Below are 18,152 nucleotides of genomic sequence, written 5' to 3' on the forward strand. Positions count from 1 at the left end.
ACAACCTCCTACGACATTCCTACCTATCTATGGCTGCCTACTGACTCAGAGTGCAACCATCTTTTAAAAATATTATTAGTAGGCTGTTTGCCTCACCGCAGAGGATGAAATTATTCACTAAACAGAAAGACGTTAAAGCAATCTGCACAATAATTTGCTAGATGTCAATAAGCAAAAATTATGAACGAAGGCTGGAATTCAACAATGCACTATTGCAATTGTTCCAGCTGCAAAATGAACTCTCCCCCGCCCCGCACATGCTGGTCTGGGGACTCTCCTGACCTCCCCCCCTAAAGCTGACTGGAAGGGCAGATTGGGGGAGGAGAGAATGGAAAGCCCCGTTGTGCTGGAGGGACTCATTGTGCTAGCTCCTGCTAGCACAACTGAATCTGGCCCAAGGAATTTTACTTGGTAACTTTGGGGTGAGACAGTGGGTGCTTGGGAACTGCATTGTATTCAATTGTGTTCATTGCAATGATGAGGCTCTTTGATCCTGTAGAGGATTCTGCAAGTGGAATGGGAAGTATGAGTAAGGTAAGTTTTGGTTATTTTCCCTCCTCCTCAAAGCCCCTGTAAAATCTGCCCAAGAGTTGTTGGAACGCCATGGGATCTGCTGTGGAAGGTTGCCAGGAGGAAGTTCTGCTAACATAAATCTCTCCTGGATCAAATAGCTTTCCATTAGTGTGAGGGTCACCACTGGATACAAGCCTAGGATTTAAAACAGTAGCTGAATCCAGAACAGGCATGTGCATACTAATTTGATATCAGGCCTCCTAAGGTCTCCATCTCAATAAGGGAGGATGCCACAATTGCCTTCAGTAGTTACCCTTAGTAACTGTCACTTTTGATTAAAACTATGTTACTGTGTTTGGTCAGGACACATTTTGCAGACCATTTCCCCATCTTCAGAGGAAAAGGTCCTTCTGGATCATGAACAATTGGGGAAAAGTTAGCTCAAATGTGCTACTGGAACCATTTCTCATTGCAACTCGGGCTCTGTTCTTTGCTGTCTGTGTTGCTGGCTGGCTTGGAAACTAGCACATTTTTCAAGCACTCAGGAACACCATGTGAGTAACTTTAAAGAGTTTACTTGAGGTAGCAGAGTGCTCTTGTAAGGTCCACAGAAGAGCTAGATAGAAGGTATCAGAACATACTGAAAAATAATGACAAAATGGCAGTTAATTGTTAGTGGTGAAGGAGGTTGTCCCAGAGATGGGAGGTGAGAAGTGATGCTGTGGCAAATATGTACAATGGATGCCTTCTGATTCCGAGAAGAGAAGAGGAGTAGAGAACTATAGGTAACAAAGAATCCCGGTCGGCTGCCAAAGCTGTATCTGCATATCAACTTTCCTTTTTTATCTCCATAATATCTAGTTCAGGCATAGGCAAACTCCGGCCCTCCAGATGTTGGGACTATAGTTCCCATCACCCCTGACCACTGGTCCTGTTAGCTAGGGACGATGGGAATTGTTGTCCCAAACATCTGAAGGGCAGGAGTTTGCCTATGCCTGATCTAGTTCAACAGACTCAATGTCTTGATGTAGTTATGAAATGCATTTCCCTGCCATCAATGGTGCAGAGTTGACTTCATCATCTGAGTATCTCTTGATGCTTTTGGGACACAGTCAGGATGGCCAATGACCAGCGATGATGGGGGTTATATTACAAAACACCTAGAAGGCACCAGGTTGGGAAAGACCGGTGTAAGGTGAGACTGGTATATGGTGTAGTTCATTGTACTTTCTTTTTTTGATCAAAACAACAACAGCACAGTTGCTCAAAATGGTAGACCTGTTTCACATTCCCACCACAACAGCTGATGTCTGTAACAGAGAATAAAAGTACAATGATCTATAAAGAAATATATTGAACAATAAGGCAGTTGGGTTGTATTTTTTGGTTCTGCCCTCAGCCATTCAGTTAATCCAATTAGCGTTGTGTTGCTCAGAAGGGATTGACAGTTTGAGCCAGACAGAACTTCAGTGATTACAATGAAACTTGGCATGAGTTCTTCCTTCCGTGGCGCAGCTTTTTCAAGAGCTGGGACCATAAACAGCAACAGGTCAGCTGCAGAGACCGAAACAGCAAGTTGTTTTAGCAGCCATTCCTTTGTGCTTGCTCTACACGGTTGCTAAGGGGGGCTGACCTATCAGCAATTTGCCTTCCATTCATGAAAGTCAAGGAGTGTGCCGTAAAATGAGCCAGAGTTTCTGCCAGAGACAATACTCGATTTGCATTGAGCTAATTGAGCAGCTTTACACTTTTCAGATGAGAACTGTGACTCTAACACTCAGTTACACCTGGAGCAATTTTCTCTTTCTGACCAGACTACATTAAGTGCTTTTGTTTGCAGCAGAGTTAGTGCTGGGGTTCGCCATTATGCTTCTGTCCTTTTTGATTGGCAGACCAAGAGGTAGTCACAGCAGCAATTATCACGAAGCAATATCTAGAGGTGATTCATTAGAAGCAAGAAGCGCTTGTACATAGGAACAGGAAGCTTATACAGAATCAGACCACTTATTCATCTAGCTGAGTGCTGTCCGCACTGACTGGGAGTAGTTCTCTGATAGCGGTCTTTCCCGACCAGGTGCTGAAATGGAGCCAGAGAAGGGCTGGATAGGGGCTAATAAACTGAGGCTGAATCCTGATAAGAAAGAGATGGGGGGGCTGGGAGGCCACAGCCCTGGCCGCATTTTTGAGATGGGGCATGACCAGGCGCACCCACACAGACTCACTCAACTTGAATAAGGGAAGGATCAGGTAATCGAATTGCCAGGAAGCCACTGGACAAAAGTTCAATGTATCTCAATTTGGGAAAGGTCTGTCCAAAACACAGCTCATCTAGGTGATAGCAGAAAAGTATGGCAACAAGCAGGCTATAAGAGATACACTAAATGAAACCATTGCCCAGCAGTGACATACACGTTGAAGCACACAGCTCTGAGCATTTCATTGTTTGATAGTAGATGTTCCAGGCAACTTTTGATGCTATACCTACTATACCTCCCCATCTAGGGGATAAAAATAACACCTGCCTGTTCTGACCTTAGCAAACATTAGGTGGTGTGGGGATTCTGTCAGCTAAACCCTAATCCAATCCAAACTTTCACATAAATCCGTCATCGACTTTATTGATAAGTAGTTGAACTTTGCTGTTCAAGTTAACTGTATAATAGATTGAGTCTGACTGAGATAAAAGAGGTGAAAAGACAATGCAAGGTCAAGCGATCCAGGCTGCAATTTAAGACTGGCAGAGAACAAGTCCAGAGGCAGGCTCCTCTTCTTCTAAGAACTCTTCTAATCAGGATTAGATATTCTACACAGGCACAACCAATCAATGCATAATAATAGATATTAAGGCTTGATCAGTTGCTAACAACAGATCAATGGCAAAATTAAAGCAACAACAATGGCAAAATTAAAGCAGTTCTGAATATAGAGATTAGAGGGCTATAGCCAAATAACACAGTGCCACTTGTAGAAAACAATGGAGAAAATGATGATATTAGTGTTGCTGTGATTTGTGAGGAAAGTGTTCTTCACCACTCAAAAAAATTAAATTTAAATGGTAGAAGCAAATACAGCTGCCCATAATAGTTCCAACTTAGGTCTTGCTGCGTGTAAAAATGTTGCTGTTGTTATTTTAGTTTTTATTAAATATGTCTCTGCCAATACATATAAGAAACACAGTTCATAACTATTATCCTCAGTGGCTTACAACTGTCCTGTTGTTATTATTTTCCTATTGCAAGACGGTGAAGCTGAAAAGAGAGCAGTTTTGCAACAACCCTTCAATGCAGTTCATTGTTATTACGCACTCTGCAGTAACTGTAACAATGCACTGTTGTCGTTTTTAATACAACAACCAGGGTTGGCAAGGCTGCAGTGAAAGTTATTCCTTCTCTTGGTCATCTCCTCATCGCACAGCAAATTCCAACATTCTGAAAGTGGCTGTTCTGGATTTACTGGATAAACTACCCCGTTCCCACAAACAAAAGACAGTAAAGGCAATTCTAGTTAAAATTGCCAACTCCAGTGCCCCCTCCCAGACCAAACGCAGTGCTCCATTAACCTTCATGCAGACATATGATGCCGTGCACAACAGACAGTGGGCTGAGTCATGGTCAACATTCTGAAGTGAGCCAGGAGTTGGAAACCACGAGTTAGTCAGAACTGGTCAGAACTAATGAGCAAGGCAGGACCAACCATGGGACAGGATTGCGGGACAAGCCAGGAGCCAGGACCAAGGAGTTAGTCAGGACTGGAGGACAAACCATGAAGCAGAACTGAAGAACAAGAAAGGAGTCAGGACTGAAGAGCAAGTGAGGATCGCAGGGCAAACTAGGATGCAGAACCAAAGGCCACCCCAGAATAAAAGGGCACACCAGAACTACCAGGAACAGCTTGTTCCCTCAGGTAAGACCTGGCTTTAAAAAGGAAGCCTTTCATATTTTCCCTACCCAGAATGATTGGGTCGTCACTGAGAAGGCTACTGCCTGTACCTCTGTGTACCACATGGGACAGCCACATATAGATTCCAGCAGCTTCTAACAAAGTGGAAATTGTATCAATGGGGTGTGTAACAATGCCTCTTCTTCTCCCATGTCTAACCAGGTAAAAGAGAATAAATTAACCTACTTGACCTGCACAGAGATTCCATAATAATACAAATAAGGTCTTTACACAACTGTGCCCCAATAAGGAGAGCACTCCAAGTAGTTATAACTTCATATACCATAGGAGCCCAAAAAATTGAACAATTTTTGCTTTAAAAAACAAGAATCACACACAAAATTGAAAGCCCACAACTAAATCTATGAGGATCTAATTCAAACAGTAAGTTTCAGCTGCCAAAAGATGCGTTAGACCTAGCTCAGCCTAGTTTGATTTCCACTGTTAAGTAGCATGCGGATACGGTAAGCGATGATGACTGATTGCTTACATATGGGAAACTGGAATCTTCCATCTGCTATCCTGTGACAGATGCAATTCTTCCTACATGGGAAGTATAACATCAAATGGTCCCTCAAGGAGTTTTAAGTGAACAGAATTGGCAGTGGGGAGGGAATCGTTTCTTTGAGTTTGCTTCAAGTTCCTTCTGTCCTTGTCAGAGTTTCCAGAATGATGAGACAGAATAGTGAAGATTCCAAGAAGGGTTGAGGCCAGACTGGTAGGCTGGTAAGTACTATACAACAGTGCAAAAAACTATCACAAGTGACATGTGAGCACCCGTTAAACATCACCCATCATTGCAAACTTCTTTTCTGGTAGAACCTAACCCCCTCTGAAATGCTGGATAGCCATTGTCAATCTTTTCAGAGAATACTGAGCTAGATGGAGCAATGACCTGACTCAGCATAAGCCAGTTTTTAGGTCCCTCAAACTAATGACTAATAAGTCATTTTATTAACAGCCAATGACCAGTATCAAAACAAAAAAACACCAATTACCGTACAAAATTTAAAAAGCTCAAAGCAAAATAAAATAAAGTAAAATCACATATACATGAAAAAGTTCTGGGTGGTCATTTATCTGTCAGAAAGGAAATCCTTCTAGCAATGTCATTGTTCGATATATTATACAGTGGTACCTCGGGTTAAGAACTTAATTCATTCTGGAGGTCCGTTCTTAACCTGAAACTGTTGAATAAGTATTGTCCTTCCTTCACTCACTCTAGTAAATGATGTAGCAGAGCAGATTCCTCTCAATATAGCTGAAAGCTAGTTTGCAGATTCATTTGAATCTCTTAGTTAAGATTATTTCCTGGTGTCCTCTTTAATCCCTCATAAAGGATTAAGACACAAGAGTAACAAAAAGTTTACTCACATCTCAGTTTACGATTTGATCCCTGAAAGGCAGGCTTTTCTTAGTAACTCACACAATAAACTGTGAGTTCATCTCATATGGAGATGAACTCATGTGTTGCATGGCAGCAAAAGATAGAACAAGACAACAGAAAGACAAACTTCAAGAGACTGAGAAAATGGCTGCATGGCTTGGCTCTTTTATGGAAAAAATTCTAGGGAAATAAGGAATGTTACATTAGGCTGTACCAATGGATTACATCCCACAAATCTTGTGTGCTAAATCATTGTTCGTTGTCTTTTAATTAATGTACTATGGCATAAGTTTTCTTTGACCAGTATTTAAAGGTAAAGGGACCCCTGACCGTTAGGTCCAGTCGTGGCCGACTCTGGGGTTGTGGCGCTCATCTCGCTTTTTTGGCCAAGGAAGCCGGCGTACAGCTTCCGGGTCATGTGGCCAGCATGACTAAGCCGCTTCTGGCAAACTAGAGCAGCACACGGAAACACCGTTTACCTTCCCGCCGGAGCGGTACCTATTTATCTACTTGCACTTTTTGGCGTGCTTTCAAACTGCTAGGTTGGCAGGAGCAGGGACCGAGCAACGGGATCCCCCGTCACGGGGATTCGAACCACCGAGCTTCTGATCGGCAAGTCCTAGGCTCTCTGGTTTAGACCACAGCACCACCCGCGTCCCCTTGACCAGTATTTACATGTGTGCACTTTTTGTGCAAATTTAAAAAACAAAAAGGAATTTTCAGATAAATTCTGAAACAGGATGGTGTGAATTTATGGGTAAAAACACTAGAAAGCAACACAGATCAGAAAACATGACAGTAACACCAATCAGAAATAGAGAGATTTGCTCTTCCTTTCTTTGGACTTACAAAGCTCAATGCAGCCCACCAACCACAGACATTGGTCTGCCAAGTATTTCAGAACCCCCCTCCTCAATGTTTGCCAGTCCAAGCTGGCAGCAAAATACAGGAAATGAAATTGATGGTGAGCTGCTGCCATACATGGTTTGTGGGTCTTCGGTTTGGTGAACTCTACCAGCTGGATTAAGTCTAAGTGCCATGTCTAGTGCACATTATTAAACATTTTGGCACTGGTTATCATTTTGCACTCGGTATGCATGCACAATTTGGAACAGCCGTTTAAGCTACCTGATCTCCACAAACCCTTCTACAAACAATGGCAGCATCTGATAAGTAACTAATCAAAATGTAAATGGCACAAACAGGAAGAAAGGTGCGATTACCACTCGATCCTAGATACTCTGCGGCTAGACACCCTCACAATATTATTAATCAGCCTAACTATGCTAAAGGAAGACCTTCATCTCTGTCATGCAGCCATTCCTGGGACAGATTGTAAGTGCCTGGTAGTTAACAGGCAATCACTCAGCCTGCCCTCGTTCATTAGCTCAGATGCCTGATGAATTACCAAGTGATTTAAGTGGTGAGAAACGCCATAGCTCACTGCTTAAACTTTCTCCTCTCTTAACTCCAGCAACTGTCTCTGATAATGGCAGCCAGTGTATTAAATGTCTATCCCAGAACTACTTATGCAACAGTTCTCCCTCTCTTTGTCAACAGTAGGAATACAATATAGGTAGTAGGGGCCAGAGTAGGGGGTCAAGTTGATTCTGGGCTGATTGTTACTGTAACATTTGTATTCATGTGCAGATACCCAAAAACAAAAGAAGGACCTCTTGTCAAATCTGGAGAGCCCCTTTAAAATACTCAGAAATGGAAGTCCTATCCTTTCACATGTTTTCGACCTCCAGGTGCTGGGCTGCAACTCCCATCATCCCTGACGATTGGCTGTGCTGGCTGGGGCTGATGGGACTAGAAGTCCAGCAACTTCTGGAAGGCATCAGGCTAGAGAAGGCTGTTGTTAAAAGACACATTCCAAACCAGTGCTGACTCCATCAAACATTTAAAACTTCCCAATACAGGGCTGCCTTCAGATGTCTTCTAAAAGTTGTGTAGTTCTTTATCTCCTTGACATCTGATGGGAGGGCATTCCATAGGGTGGGCGCCACTGTTAGGATATTTCCGTTCCACCTTAAAAGGGAGCAGGCTTGTGAGTCACAGAGTCTGCGTATTTCCTGTTCACAGGATGTTTATGTTTGCTATTGCTTTCGTTTTCTCTCTCTGCGCCAGAACACGCTAGCAGGCAGTCATGTTTGTTCTTTGTTCTGACCAACGCTGAATAAACATTCTAAATGATACCCTCCTGAGTGCAACTTTTGCTGTGTGTGAATTCTGCTGATGGAGTGTGCATCAGCCCAGGAATGTGGCAATCTATTTCTGGAGCTCGTGTCACTAATCACTGATACTGTATCTATGGGAGATCGATAGACGTCCGGAGTCCGACGTGGAGGCAGTGGTGGCTTTTGTCTCCCTGGCAGTATCCCAACTGCCGAGAAGGCCCTCTGCCTGGTTCCCTGTAGCTTCACTTCTCGTAGTGAGGGAACCTCCAGAAGACCCTCAGAGGTGGACTTCAATGTCTGGGCTGAGCGATGGGAGTGTAGATGTTCTTTCAGGCAGTGCATTCCCCCCCCAGGGGGTACTGAAGGGTATGCAGGACCAGCACCTCTTTTTGTTGTTGCTAAAAAGTGTGGCACTTACTGTAACTTCATGGTGAGTACCGGCACCTATATTTCTAGAAAAAAAGCACTGCCTTCAGGTATACAGGTCCAAGGCCGTTTAGGGCTTTAAAGGTCAGCACCAACACTTTGAAGCCATCAGTAGATCCCTTTCTTTCTTACCACCACCATCAATTTACTCTTCCTTTTCCTATGACCCAATCCCTATGTCCACCCAAAGTAGGAAGCAAGCAGATGATCAGACAGTGACTTGCTTTCTAACCTTCTTCCTGTGGAATGTTGAGAAAGAGACAGTGAAGGGTGTCAATGGGAAGGAGCAACAGCAATAGTACCAGGGGTGCTTGGTGGTTAGCAGTGGCCCCACTGTTGAGGTAGGGACCTTGGAGGATGCAGGACAGTGCCCATCCCTGGTGCTGGCCCTCTGCCAACAATAATACATGTCCATGCCATTTAGATGTGAGAACATCTATTTGTTCATTTTCAGCGTGCACATGCTTCCCCTAAAACCATGTTCTCAGGCTTACAATCAGAATGAAAACAAATCTGAAAAAACACATATAATGAAACAGATCAGCAAGGAAATATTTAAAATAAGATAAAAATAATAGCAGAAGCCATTTAGAGCCGGAAGAGATTAACAAGCTTGGGAAAACTAAAAAGGCCTGGCACTGATCTCGATAGTGGTGTGGGAGCTGCTGCATAACTGTAGTGTCACCACCCAAAAAAAGTTATCCCCCCCCAGTAGCCATCTGCCACACCTCCCACAGAAGGGATAAAATAAAAGCAGTTTTGATTTAAAAGCAAAAAGAAAACTACAGCGGGAAAGAGTTAAACCCCCACGTCTCCCACCAACACCTGTGATCTGATCAGATTCAAAGCCCGCTGTTCCTATTTAAATGAAAATGAAGAATATCAGAAGAGTTAATCAGGATCTCCAGGGTACTGTGTAGTTTGTCCCTTAGATGTCTGTAAGGCAGAAGGTGGGATACATATTGCCTGGGGGACGAACTCTGGAGCTTAGGTCATGGACGACACGCCACCAAGGTGTGGATTCCTTGCTTCTCTAAACCTTCAACTTCTTAAGTACATGGGGAATAAAGTCTCCAGGCCAGTTGGATACAGTGGTACCTCTGGTTGCAAACGAGATCTGTTCTGGAACCCCATTCGCACCGTGAAAAGCTTGCAGCCCTCAGCACTGTATCTGCACAGGTACACTGTGCAATTTGGTATTTGTGCACATGCACAAAGCACGATTTAGTGCTACTGCGCATGCACGAGCGGCGAAACCCAGAAGTAACCCTTTCTGGTACTTTCGGGTCGCCATGGGACACAACCTGAAAAAAACATAACATGAAGCAAACATAACATGAGGTATGACTGTATAGTAGTACCTCGGGTTATGCTTCAGATTACATACGCTTCAGGTTACAGACTCCGCTAACCCAACAATAGTACCTCGGGTTAAGAACTTTGCTTCAAGATGAGAACAGAAATCGCGGGGCGGTGGAGCGGCAGCATCGGGAGGCCCCATTAGCTAAAGTGGTGCTTCAGGTTAAGAACAGTTTCAGGTTAAGAATGGATCTCCGGAATGAATTAAGTACATAACCAGAGGCACCACTGTACTCCCTTTTGGAGAATGGGAGAGGAAAAAATGATTTGGATTTGGTTTAATATTCAGACAGTTGGACGTTTGCAAGTTTACTGAGCAAGTGGTGGGAGGTGCCAGCTGGGAAGCCCCCAAGGAACCCCCTGAGAAGACAGCTCAGAGCCAGGGACATTGATGAGTGGTCAGAAGGAGAAGAGGGAAGAACAGCAGACTGCAAGGAGGAAGGGTCATACACAAGGGAGGTAACAGGGTTTAGTGAGCAGGAAGAGTCTGGAGCAGAGGACAGTTCAGACTCCAAGGCAGAAGAGGGGGTTGGAGAGGTGTGGGACCAAGAGACAGAGAGGCAGGATGCTGCAGAGGCCAGGGAGTCTCACCCTTTGGCTGTGCTCACTCCTTTCCCCCTTCATCTCGTAGGACATGCAGGGAAATGAAGCGGCTGAATAGAATTCAGTTGTGTGCAGGCACAGTTTGAGACTGCCTTTAAAGGACCTGGGGGAAGAGTAGCATGAATGGGCACTGGGAAGGCAAGGACCTTCAGTCTTCTTGCACCTGCCTCATCAGGGCAAGACCTGTAGAGAAGGCTTGCTGGGCTTGCTGGGACCACTCGGCCGGAGTGCTTCTGTTTCACTTTGAATAAAGAGTTAACTTTACTAACTTCCGGAGCTCTGCTGTTTTTAGTTGCTAACTGATGCCTGACCCAAAGCAAGGGAACATGCCACTTCTGCATATTGTACTGACCCAGTACATTCTGAAGCAGGAGCAGAGAAATATGTGGCCCAAGAAATGCTGCTGGACAATACCTCTAAGCATTCCTTACCATTGGCCATGCTGGCTGGGCGTGATGGAAGTTGGGACTCCAGCACCACGGACAGCTCCTTTGCGTGAAGCATTATACTGCTAGGAACAAACCATTGTAGTAGTTAACTAGGTTTTATGTAAATGAAAGATTTTCTGGTAATTGCCTCTAAAGTGTCATTTTGCTGCTAAAATTTAGACTGCTTTCCTATTAAAAATACTGAAAGCGATGAGCAAATTAACAACAGAACATAAAAATAATTTAAAAGCAAGTGAAAAGAAATGGAGCAGGAAAAGATCAAACAGTCTTTCTCGGAAGCCCATGTCAACACCTTGGGAAAGATCCAGCCAAAATTAAACATAGAATTGGAAGGGACCCTGAGGATCATCTAGTCTAACCCCATGCAGCTGTCCCATACAAGGACCGAACCTTCAACCTTGGCATTATCAGCAGCATGCTCTAACCAACTGAGCTATCCATGCACAATAAAAGGCAATTAAAAAGCCTGGGCGAATAAAAAGGTCATCGCCTATAACGAAAGCATCAGTGCCTTCTGCTGAGAAGCTTTCTTGAAGGGGGAAAGACTGCCTCATTCCATGTGATTCATGGAGAAAACTCTCAAAGAAATTTCCATATAGACATGGGTGTGATATTGTATGCCTCCCCCAAAGCGAATAGCCTTCAAAATAGTACAGTTTATCTAGATAACTTTGCAACAGACAGATGTCTACAAAGAGCTAAGCATTATTCATTTAAACTATGCAGATTGAGGCTGTAACAATGTAATGGAAAGAAATAACTCAGAACACACCAAATTAAACTGTTCTTCAAGAATAATTTAAGCTTCCTGTAAATGCTAGCAGCCGTGCTTGCAATTCAAGGCGTGAATGAAGTCTAACATATAATTGCTTAGCACGTGAAAAATTGTACAGCTGATCAAATTCTTTAAACTATGCTCCATATTCTTTAATATAAAGTGCTCCCACCTTCACTTTTTGGATTTGTTAAGAAGCCACCTCCAACTAATCAAATAACTAATCTCCTGCCTAGAGAGAGGCGAATTTATGGTGCGACCATCCTGTTGCTTATTAGTGGATTTGCTTGCATAAAGGAGATGCTGAAAAATGGAACAGGACAGTCCCCAGAGCTCATTTTTGCTTGATGCTGGATTTGTTTATTTATTTACTTACAATAATGTATAGACTGTTAAAGCAAGGAGTTGCCATACATTAAAAATAAGGCAAAATATAAAATATCAAAGATGGTATCTGCAAATCTAAAGGGTTTGATGGTTACCTGAAGATGCAGCAGAGGGCAATGGACATACCTGGCCTCCATTAATGGGCTCCACTGGGGATACTGATGGGCGTATGGTTCATACCTGTTCCCTGCTTCTCTCCTTGCAAGAAAGAGGTGTCCCTCTATATCCTTGAGATTTTAATCAAGGTTAAGGCAAGGAACCATGGCCACTATTAACAACAGTTAAGTATCAGAGCAAGTATAGCGTTGCCTTATTGCCTAAAGTGAACATTATATAGGCAGCGGGCCAGAGACTCTGTACTCTTCTTTTTTAAAAAAACAAACAAACAAACCTAAGCGGGAGTAAAAAATGGCAATGGTTCTCCTGATGTGACTCACCTGATATTAGAGTCAATTACTGGCCCCAACCTGCTAGGAGAAGACCAATGAATTAGACTGACACTCTCAAACTTGGTCAGATTCCACCCGTCAGTTAGCATTGCTTGTGTTCTCCAACTCTTTCATGCATCCTGGCAGGAAAGGGACCGCTGGCTTTCTAAATGCCTTGCTGAATGCTCAGATACACACAGTGAGTAGCTGTCCAATTGTAATCTTAAGCAGAGCAATGACTCTCCGGCTAGTCTCCTCTACTTGAGGGAGAGAGAGGGACAAAAGAGAGGTTTTTCCTTTCTAAAAAGAGATTCTATTAATAATTGAAGTGGGAGTGCAGCGGTTCGTGCAACAGCACCCCTTCTTCATTCTCTCAAGTATGTATTTAAAAGCTCTCTCTGCTGGTTCTCATTAATATCATTCAATCCCATGGATAAACCTTCCTCCACTAACTCCGAGGGGGAAAAAAGGGCTGTCCTTCCTCTCACAGGACTCAACTTGCTTTTGTGGTCTAATAACTACATTTGCTGCCAACAACTTACAGTATTTCCCTTCTACGCCACTATTATATATTTATTTATACGCTGCCTTTTACCGTGACTGAGACAAGACAGGTGCCAGCAACTCAAGGCAGCTTGCAGATAAAAACAAGAACTGCTAAAAACAGGGGCTCCAAGATAGCACAACGCCCAGGGTTTTGTATTTCTTTCTGCCATAAGAATTAGCACTTAGTTCACTGAAGCAGGAAGGTAGTAGGTTCAAGAAAGAAGAGGGAAGGAGCATTTCATAACTATGAAAGAAAATACGGTAATGGCCACTGACTTAGACAGCTTTTTTATTTTTAATGTGATTAGGCAAAATCATGGAGGAGGAGCATCTCCACTGCCAAGGTCCAGCTTCGAGGGCCTTCTGGCGGTTCCCTCACTGTGAGAAGTGAAATTACAGGGAATCAGGCAGAGGGCCTTCTTGGTGGTGGCGCCCGCCCTGTGGAACACCCTTCCAGCCGATGTCAAGGAAATAGACAACTATCTGACTTTTAGAAGACATCTGAAAGCAGCCCTGTTTAGGGAAGTTTTTAATGTTTGAGGTTTTATTGTGTTTTTAATGTTCTGTTGGGAGCTGCCCAGAGTGGCTGGGGAAACCCAGCTAGATGGGCAGGGTATAAATAATAGATCATCATCATCATCATTATCTATCAAGGAATATTTTAGGCATGGTAGTTACATGGCATCTTTGCGGCATTTTAATTCTGAATGCCAGAGGAGAGCCATTGCCTTCAAGAGTTCTGCTTGTTCCTTTGAGATTGTTTTCTCCACCGTTTTAATCTGTTTATTTCCTCACTTCTAATTCTCTTTTGGGGAGGGGGCTTTATCTGTTGTAAAGATTTTCTTTCTTTCTTAAAAAGCAGTATACGTGTAAGGCAAAAAACACTAATATTTTGTGGTAAGTTTCATCTGATGCGTTCCATTTTGTTAACGTTTAGGACTTGTATAGTTTATAGTTGATAAAAAACCCCGATATTGTATATATCTCAATTATCCTCCTAGACTTCAATACCGTCAATATTTCTGCATCTCTAGTTCTTAATTGGGGTGTTATGTACTGAATTGAACTGCAGCAGTCTGATTGGTCCTAGAACAATAGGATCCAAAAGGCAGCAGTCTGATTGGTCCTAGACAATAGGATTCAGAATGCAGCAGTCTGATTGGTCCAAGAACAATGCAGCAGTCTGATTGGTTGGCAGGAGCCACCCAATCATGCTCCAGATAGAAGTGAATCCACAACCTGATTGGCTTACAGTAGAATTCTGGAATTAGCCAATCATGTGCAGTCCATTATGTAAATAATGTATATAAAGCAGATACTTTGAGGGGACTTTCATTCATTCCTCCTCACCACTATGAGCTGAATAAAGAGCATGAAATCACTTTGCGACTCTGAGTATATTTCATGGGCACTGTTTCTGACTTGGATTATCGTATCTGACTATGGCTGTAGAAGTAAGCCTTACCTAGAAGTAAGCCCTACTGAAGGTTGTGGTTTTTTTCCTTCTGAGAAGATATGCATACAATTGCATTGTATACACAAAAGCAGACCATGTGTTCACAGGCATCTGAAAATAAATAAATTTCTAAATGAAAGTATAACTTTTCAAATTTTTGAAAAATGACTGCTCAAGTGACTGGAATAAAGTTGCTAAATAAGAAAATAATCCAACTTCCCCCTTTATTCAGAACATATTGCAAATTACTTAAGCACATTATTTCACTCTTGCTATACATACAGCTCACTCCAGGAGAGAAGCATTTATGCTGCCCTCATAATTAGCACAACTGCTCTAAATGCAAAAGCAAATTATACACTGGAAGCTCAGAAATGGCCTCTGAAGGTTGGTGGTCACCTATAATTACAGGGGATAAATCAGGCTACAGGGAGGCTAAGGGGAACTTTGGAGGTCTAAGTTCAGATGTTTTAAAAGGGGATTTGGCATTCGAACTTGGTTTTACTCAGTTGACCGAGTTTTCAGAAGCAAAGGCTTTAATGAAGCCAATGTTACTGTGGGTAATTAAGTACAACAAGCTACTGTGCTGCAGGATCGTGTCCAACGTTTTTCACTTCTCAAAGGATCAACAATGGACATACGTAATTAAGAGAGTTCAACCCCATTTGGTTTCATTTAAATCAAATACCTCTGCACGAGTCAAAAATTATCTGCTTAAATCATAATGAACTTTCCCCTTTCCACTTCTATCAAACCTGGCTACAAGCTGGGCATTTGCCAACATGCCCTCTCTAAGATTCTCATTGCCCTGTGTACTTTCTCTCTTCCGTCTTGTCCTTCCTTTTTAGAACAATTTCATGGCCTCTGCTAATAATTGCTTTTCCAACACAACCTTTGGAATAGCGGGGACTATTTAAGGAGGGCAGGGGGTAATCGTCTCCTGTGCTGCCAACCTGAAGCGATTATTCATCAGCAGTACCTATATCTGTGGCCAGGTTTCCTGTTCTACAGACAAAGTCTATTGCAATAAACAATCAAGGCTTCACAGAGACATACATAGTTTGCATAGGGAGCTAACTGTTGGTACACACACACACACACACACACACACACACACACACACCCCTCTTTCTGGCCTAGAGACAACCTTTCTAAGAGGACTCAGCTCAGGAACAGCCAGTTCTTCCTGTTTTCCAGCAGAAGACATTGCACCAAATGTTGACTGGTTGGCCATCAACCATCACTGTTAGGAAGAAAAGTTTCAAAATAAATAAAGAAATAAAGAAATGAAACAGATTGGCTTTTTGGAAAAGGTGCCAAACAACTATTTAATTAGTTAATATGCCGGGCCTAGTGTGTGTGCATGAGGAATTAAAGCCAAAAACTTGCCCAAAATATGGAGACAGGTGGGTGGTGGCGAATGTGTCCTTGATTTGGAGCCAAGTGTGCATTTCAATAGAATGATGCAGGAAAACTATGAAAAAGCCATAACTGGAGGATGTAGGGCACACCCGTATGTGTCCTAAGGTAGGTAAAAGTAAAGGACCCCTGGGCGGTATGGTCAAGTCAAAGGCGACTATGGGGTGCAGCGCTCATCTCACTTTTCAGGCCGAGGGAGCCGGCATTTGTTCATAGACAGCTTTCTGGGTCATGTGGCCAGCATGACTAAACCACTTCTGGTGCAACGGGACATCGTGACAGGCAGAGCACATGGCAGAGCACATAGAAACACAATTTACCTTCCCACTGCAGCGGTACCTATATATCTACAGTGGTACCTTTGGTTGTGAATGGGATCTGTTCCGGAGCCCGTTTGCAACATGAAAAGAGTGCAACCCACAGGGGTGCATCTGTGCATGCGTGGGTTGCGATTCGCCACTTCTGCACATGTGCGTGATGTCATTTTGTGCTTCTGTGCATGCGCGAGTAGCGAAACCTGGAAGTAACCCTTCAGGGTCGCCGCAGGACATAACGTGAAAGAACATAACATGAAGCGGACGTAACATGAGGTATGACTGTACTTGCACTGGTGTGCTTTCAAACTGCTAGGTTGGCAGAAGCTGGAGTATACCAACGGGAGCTCACCCCGTCACGCGGATTCAAACTGCCCACCTTCTGATCAGCAAGCCCAAGAGGCTCAGTGGTTTAGACCACAGTGCCACCCACATCTCCTAAACCAGGGTCATTGCACAGACAGCCTGAACAACTATGCCAGGTTCCCTACTCTGAAAGATGATGATGCCAGATACAGGGATGTGACAGAGGGTGAGGGGCTGGTCCTCACTGTTTCCCTCAATTGATGGTAATCACACAAAGAAGCAAGGCAGCCATGAATTATTTCCAGTAGGCCTTACTCTAAATGCTTGTTGATGCCAAAGTTGTTTTAATAAAACCACAGTCTGCTGTGGTTTCCCAGGACTCTGGAGACTATTACTCATCTCCTTGTGGTTTGATATTAACACACTGGAAATCTCCAGTCAAGCACACAGTTGCTGTAGGAAACTGCAGCACTTTCCTTTCATAAACATATAATTGGGAATAACATATCTACAATCTCATGCTTATTCACTTTGTTTCTTATAGAAAGCACAGGTTTTTTCCCTATTGACATTTAAGGATCTTCCTCTGGCAGCTTCACTCCAGGCAGACATCCCCATCAGTTTCCTGAGAAGTTTCTCTCAGGAGCCATTCTCCCTTCCTCACACATACACACAGAGAGAACAGAAAGCAGTTAAAAACAACAGTTACTTGAATAACAGTCACAACAGAATGGAATGCCTCTCTCATGTGACTCACAGTCAGCCAATCACATGAGAGATACTGCCGTGTTAAAAATACACAGCAATTCAACATAAGCAAACATTCCCATTCCAGGAAATTAAACCATTTACCTTAACAGTTCCATGCCCGGGGGTGTTTTTCTAGCTGCCATTTGGAACCCCAACTGTACAGTAGCATTTTTCCCCTGTGGCAACCACACCCAAGTTCATGAAACATGAGGGATTTCATGGATTTCCTTTAATGCTGAGCCCCCCCCAAACCCTAAACAGTTAAGTAAGCAGCACGTTTAAGACTAATTTTATTCAGTGTCAGGACCAATACAATTCATCCTGCTGCTTCCGATGAAGATGTGGAGATACTGGTTGTAAGCAATGTGAGACAGTTAACAAGGGCAAACACATTTTTGTCTAAAGCAGAGTTGTTTCTCGTTGCAGTATCTTCAGGTATGGATTTCTCCCTCTTTCGTTCCTAAATTGTTTCACAGGTTCTTTGTAAGCATCACAGCCACCAAGAAAGCCATCAACATTTTAAAAGCACCATAAAAAGGTGCCTCTGTGCATGAAGTACACACCAGGTGGGCTTCATAAAACTCTTTAACAGAACACTGCAGAAGAATCTCACGCAGAAAGCCTTGTAACATCTGCTTTGTAGAAGTGGCAGAAACATAACTGAAGTGAACACATTTCCCTTATATGCGCATGCATCACCCTATGGTTTTGAATTTCCCCTTCTCCCGCATTACAAAAACAGTCTTTAAACATTCAAATAATCTATGTAAGTTTAGGCGCTTGCCAGTAAAGAGCAAGATTATGAAACTGTTTATGACGGGGGTTGTAGGACTCTTACGGGTTCTTACCGACTTTCCCAGGGAATGCTTTCCATTCCTCAGAGGATAAAAAGACAGGAGTAGAGTCTGTCTGTTT

General features: G+C 43.3%; 1 protein-coding gene across 1 annotated transcript in view; it reads right to left on the reverse strand.

The window, feature by feature from the left end:
• LOC310835195 (uncharacterized protein) overlaps window positions 1–12,665 on the reverse strand; it is an 81,920-nt gene extending 69,255 nt beyond the window's left edge. Inside the window, exon 1 of the mRNA XM_083720004.1 lies at window positions 12,456–12,665. Coding sequence (XP_083576130.1) covers window positions 12,456–12,556 — 101 coding nt within the window. The 5' untranslated portion in view covers window positions 12,557–12,665. The remainder of the gene's footprint in view (window positions 1–12,455) is intronic.
• Between the last annotated feature and the right edge of the window lie 5,487 nt (window positions 12,666–18,152).

This window comes from Podarcis gaigeae, assembly GCF_964106915.1.
Source record: "Podarcis gaigeae genome assembly, chromosome: 17".
NCBI lineage: Eukaryota > Metazoa > Chordata > Lepidosauria > Squamata > Lacertidae > Podarcis > Podarcis gaigeae.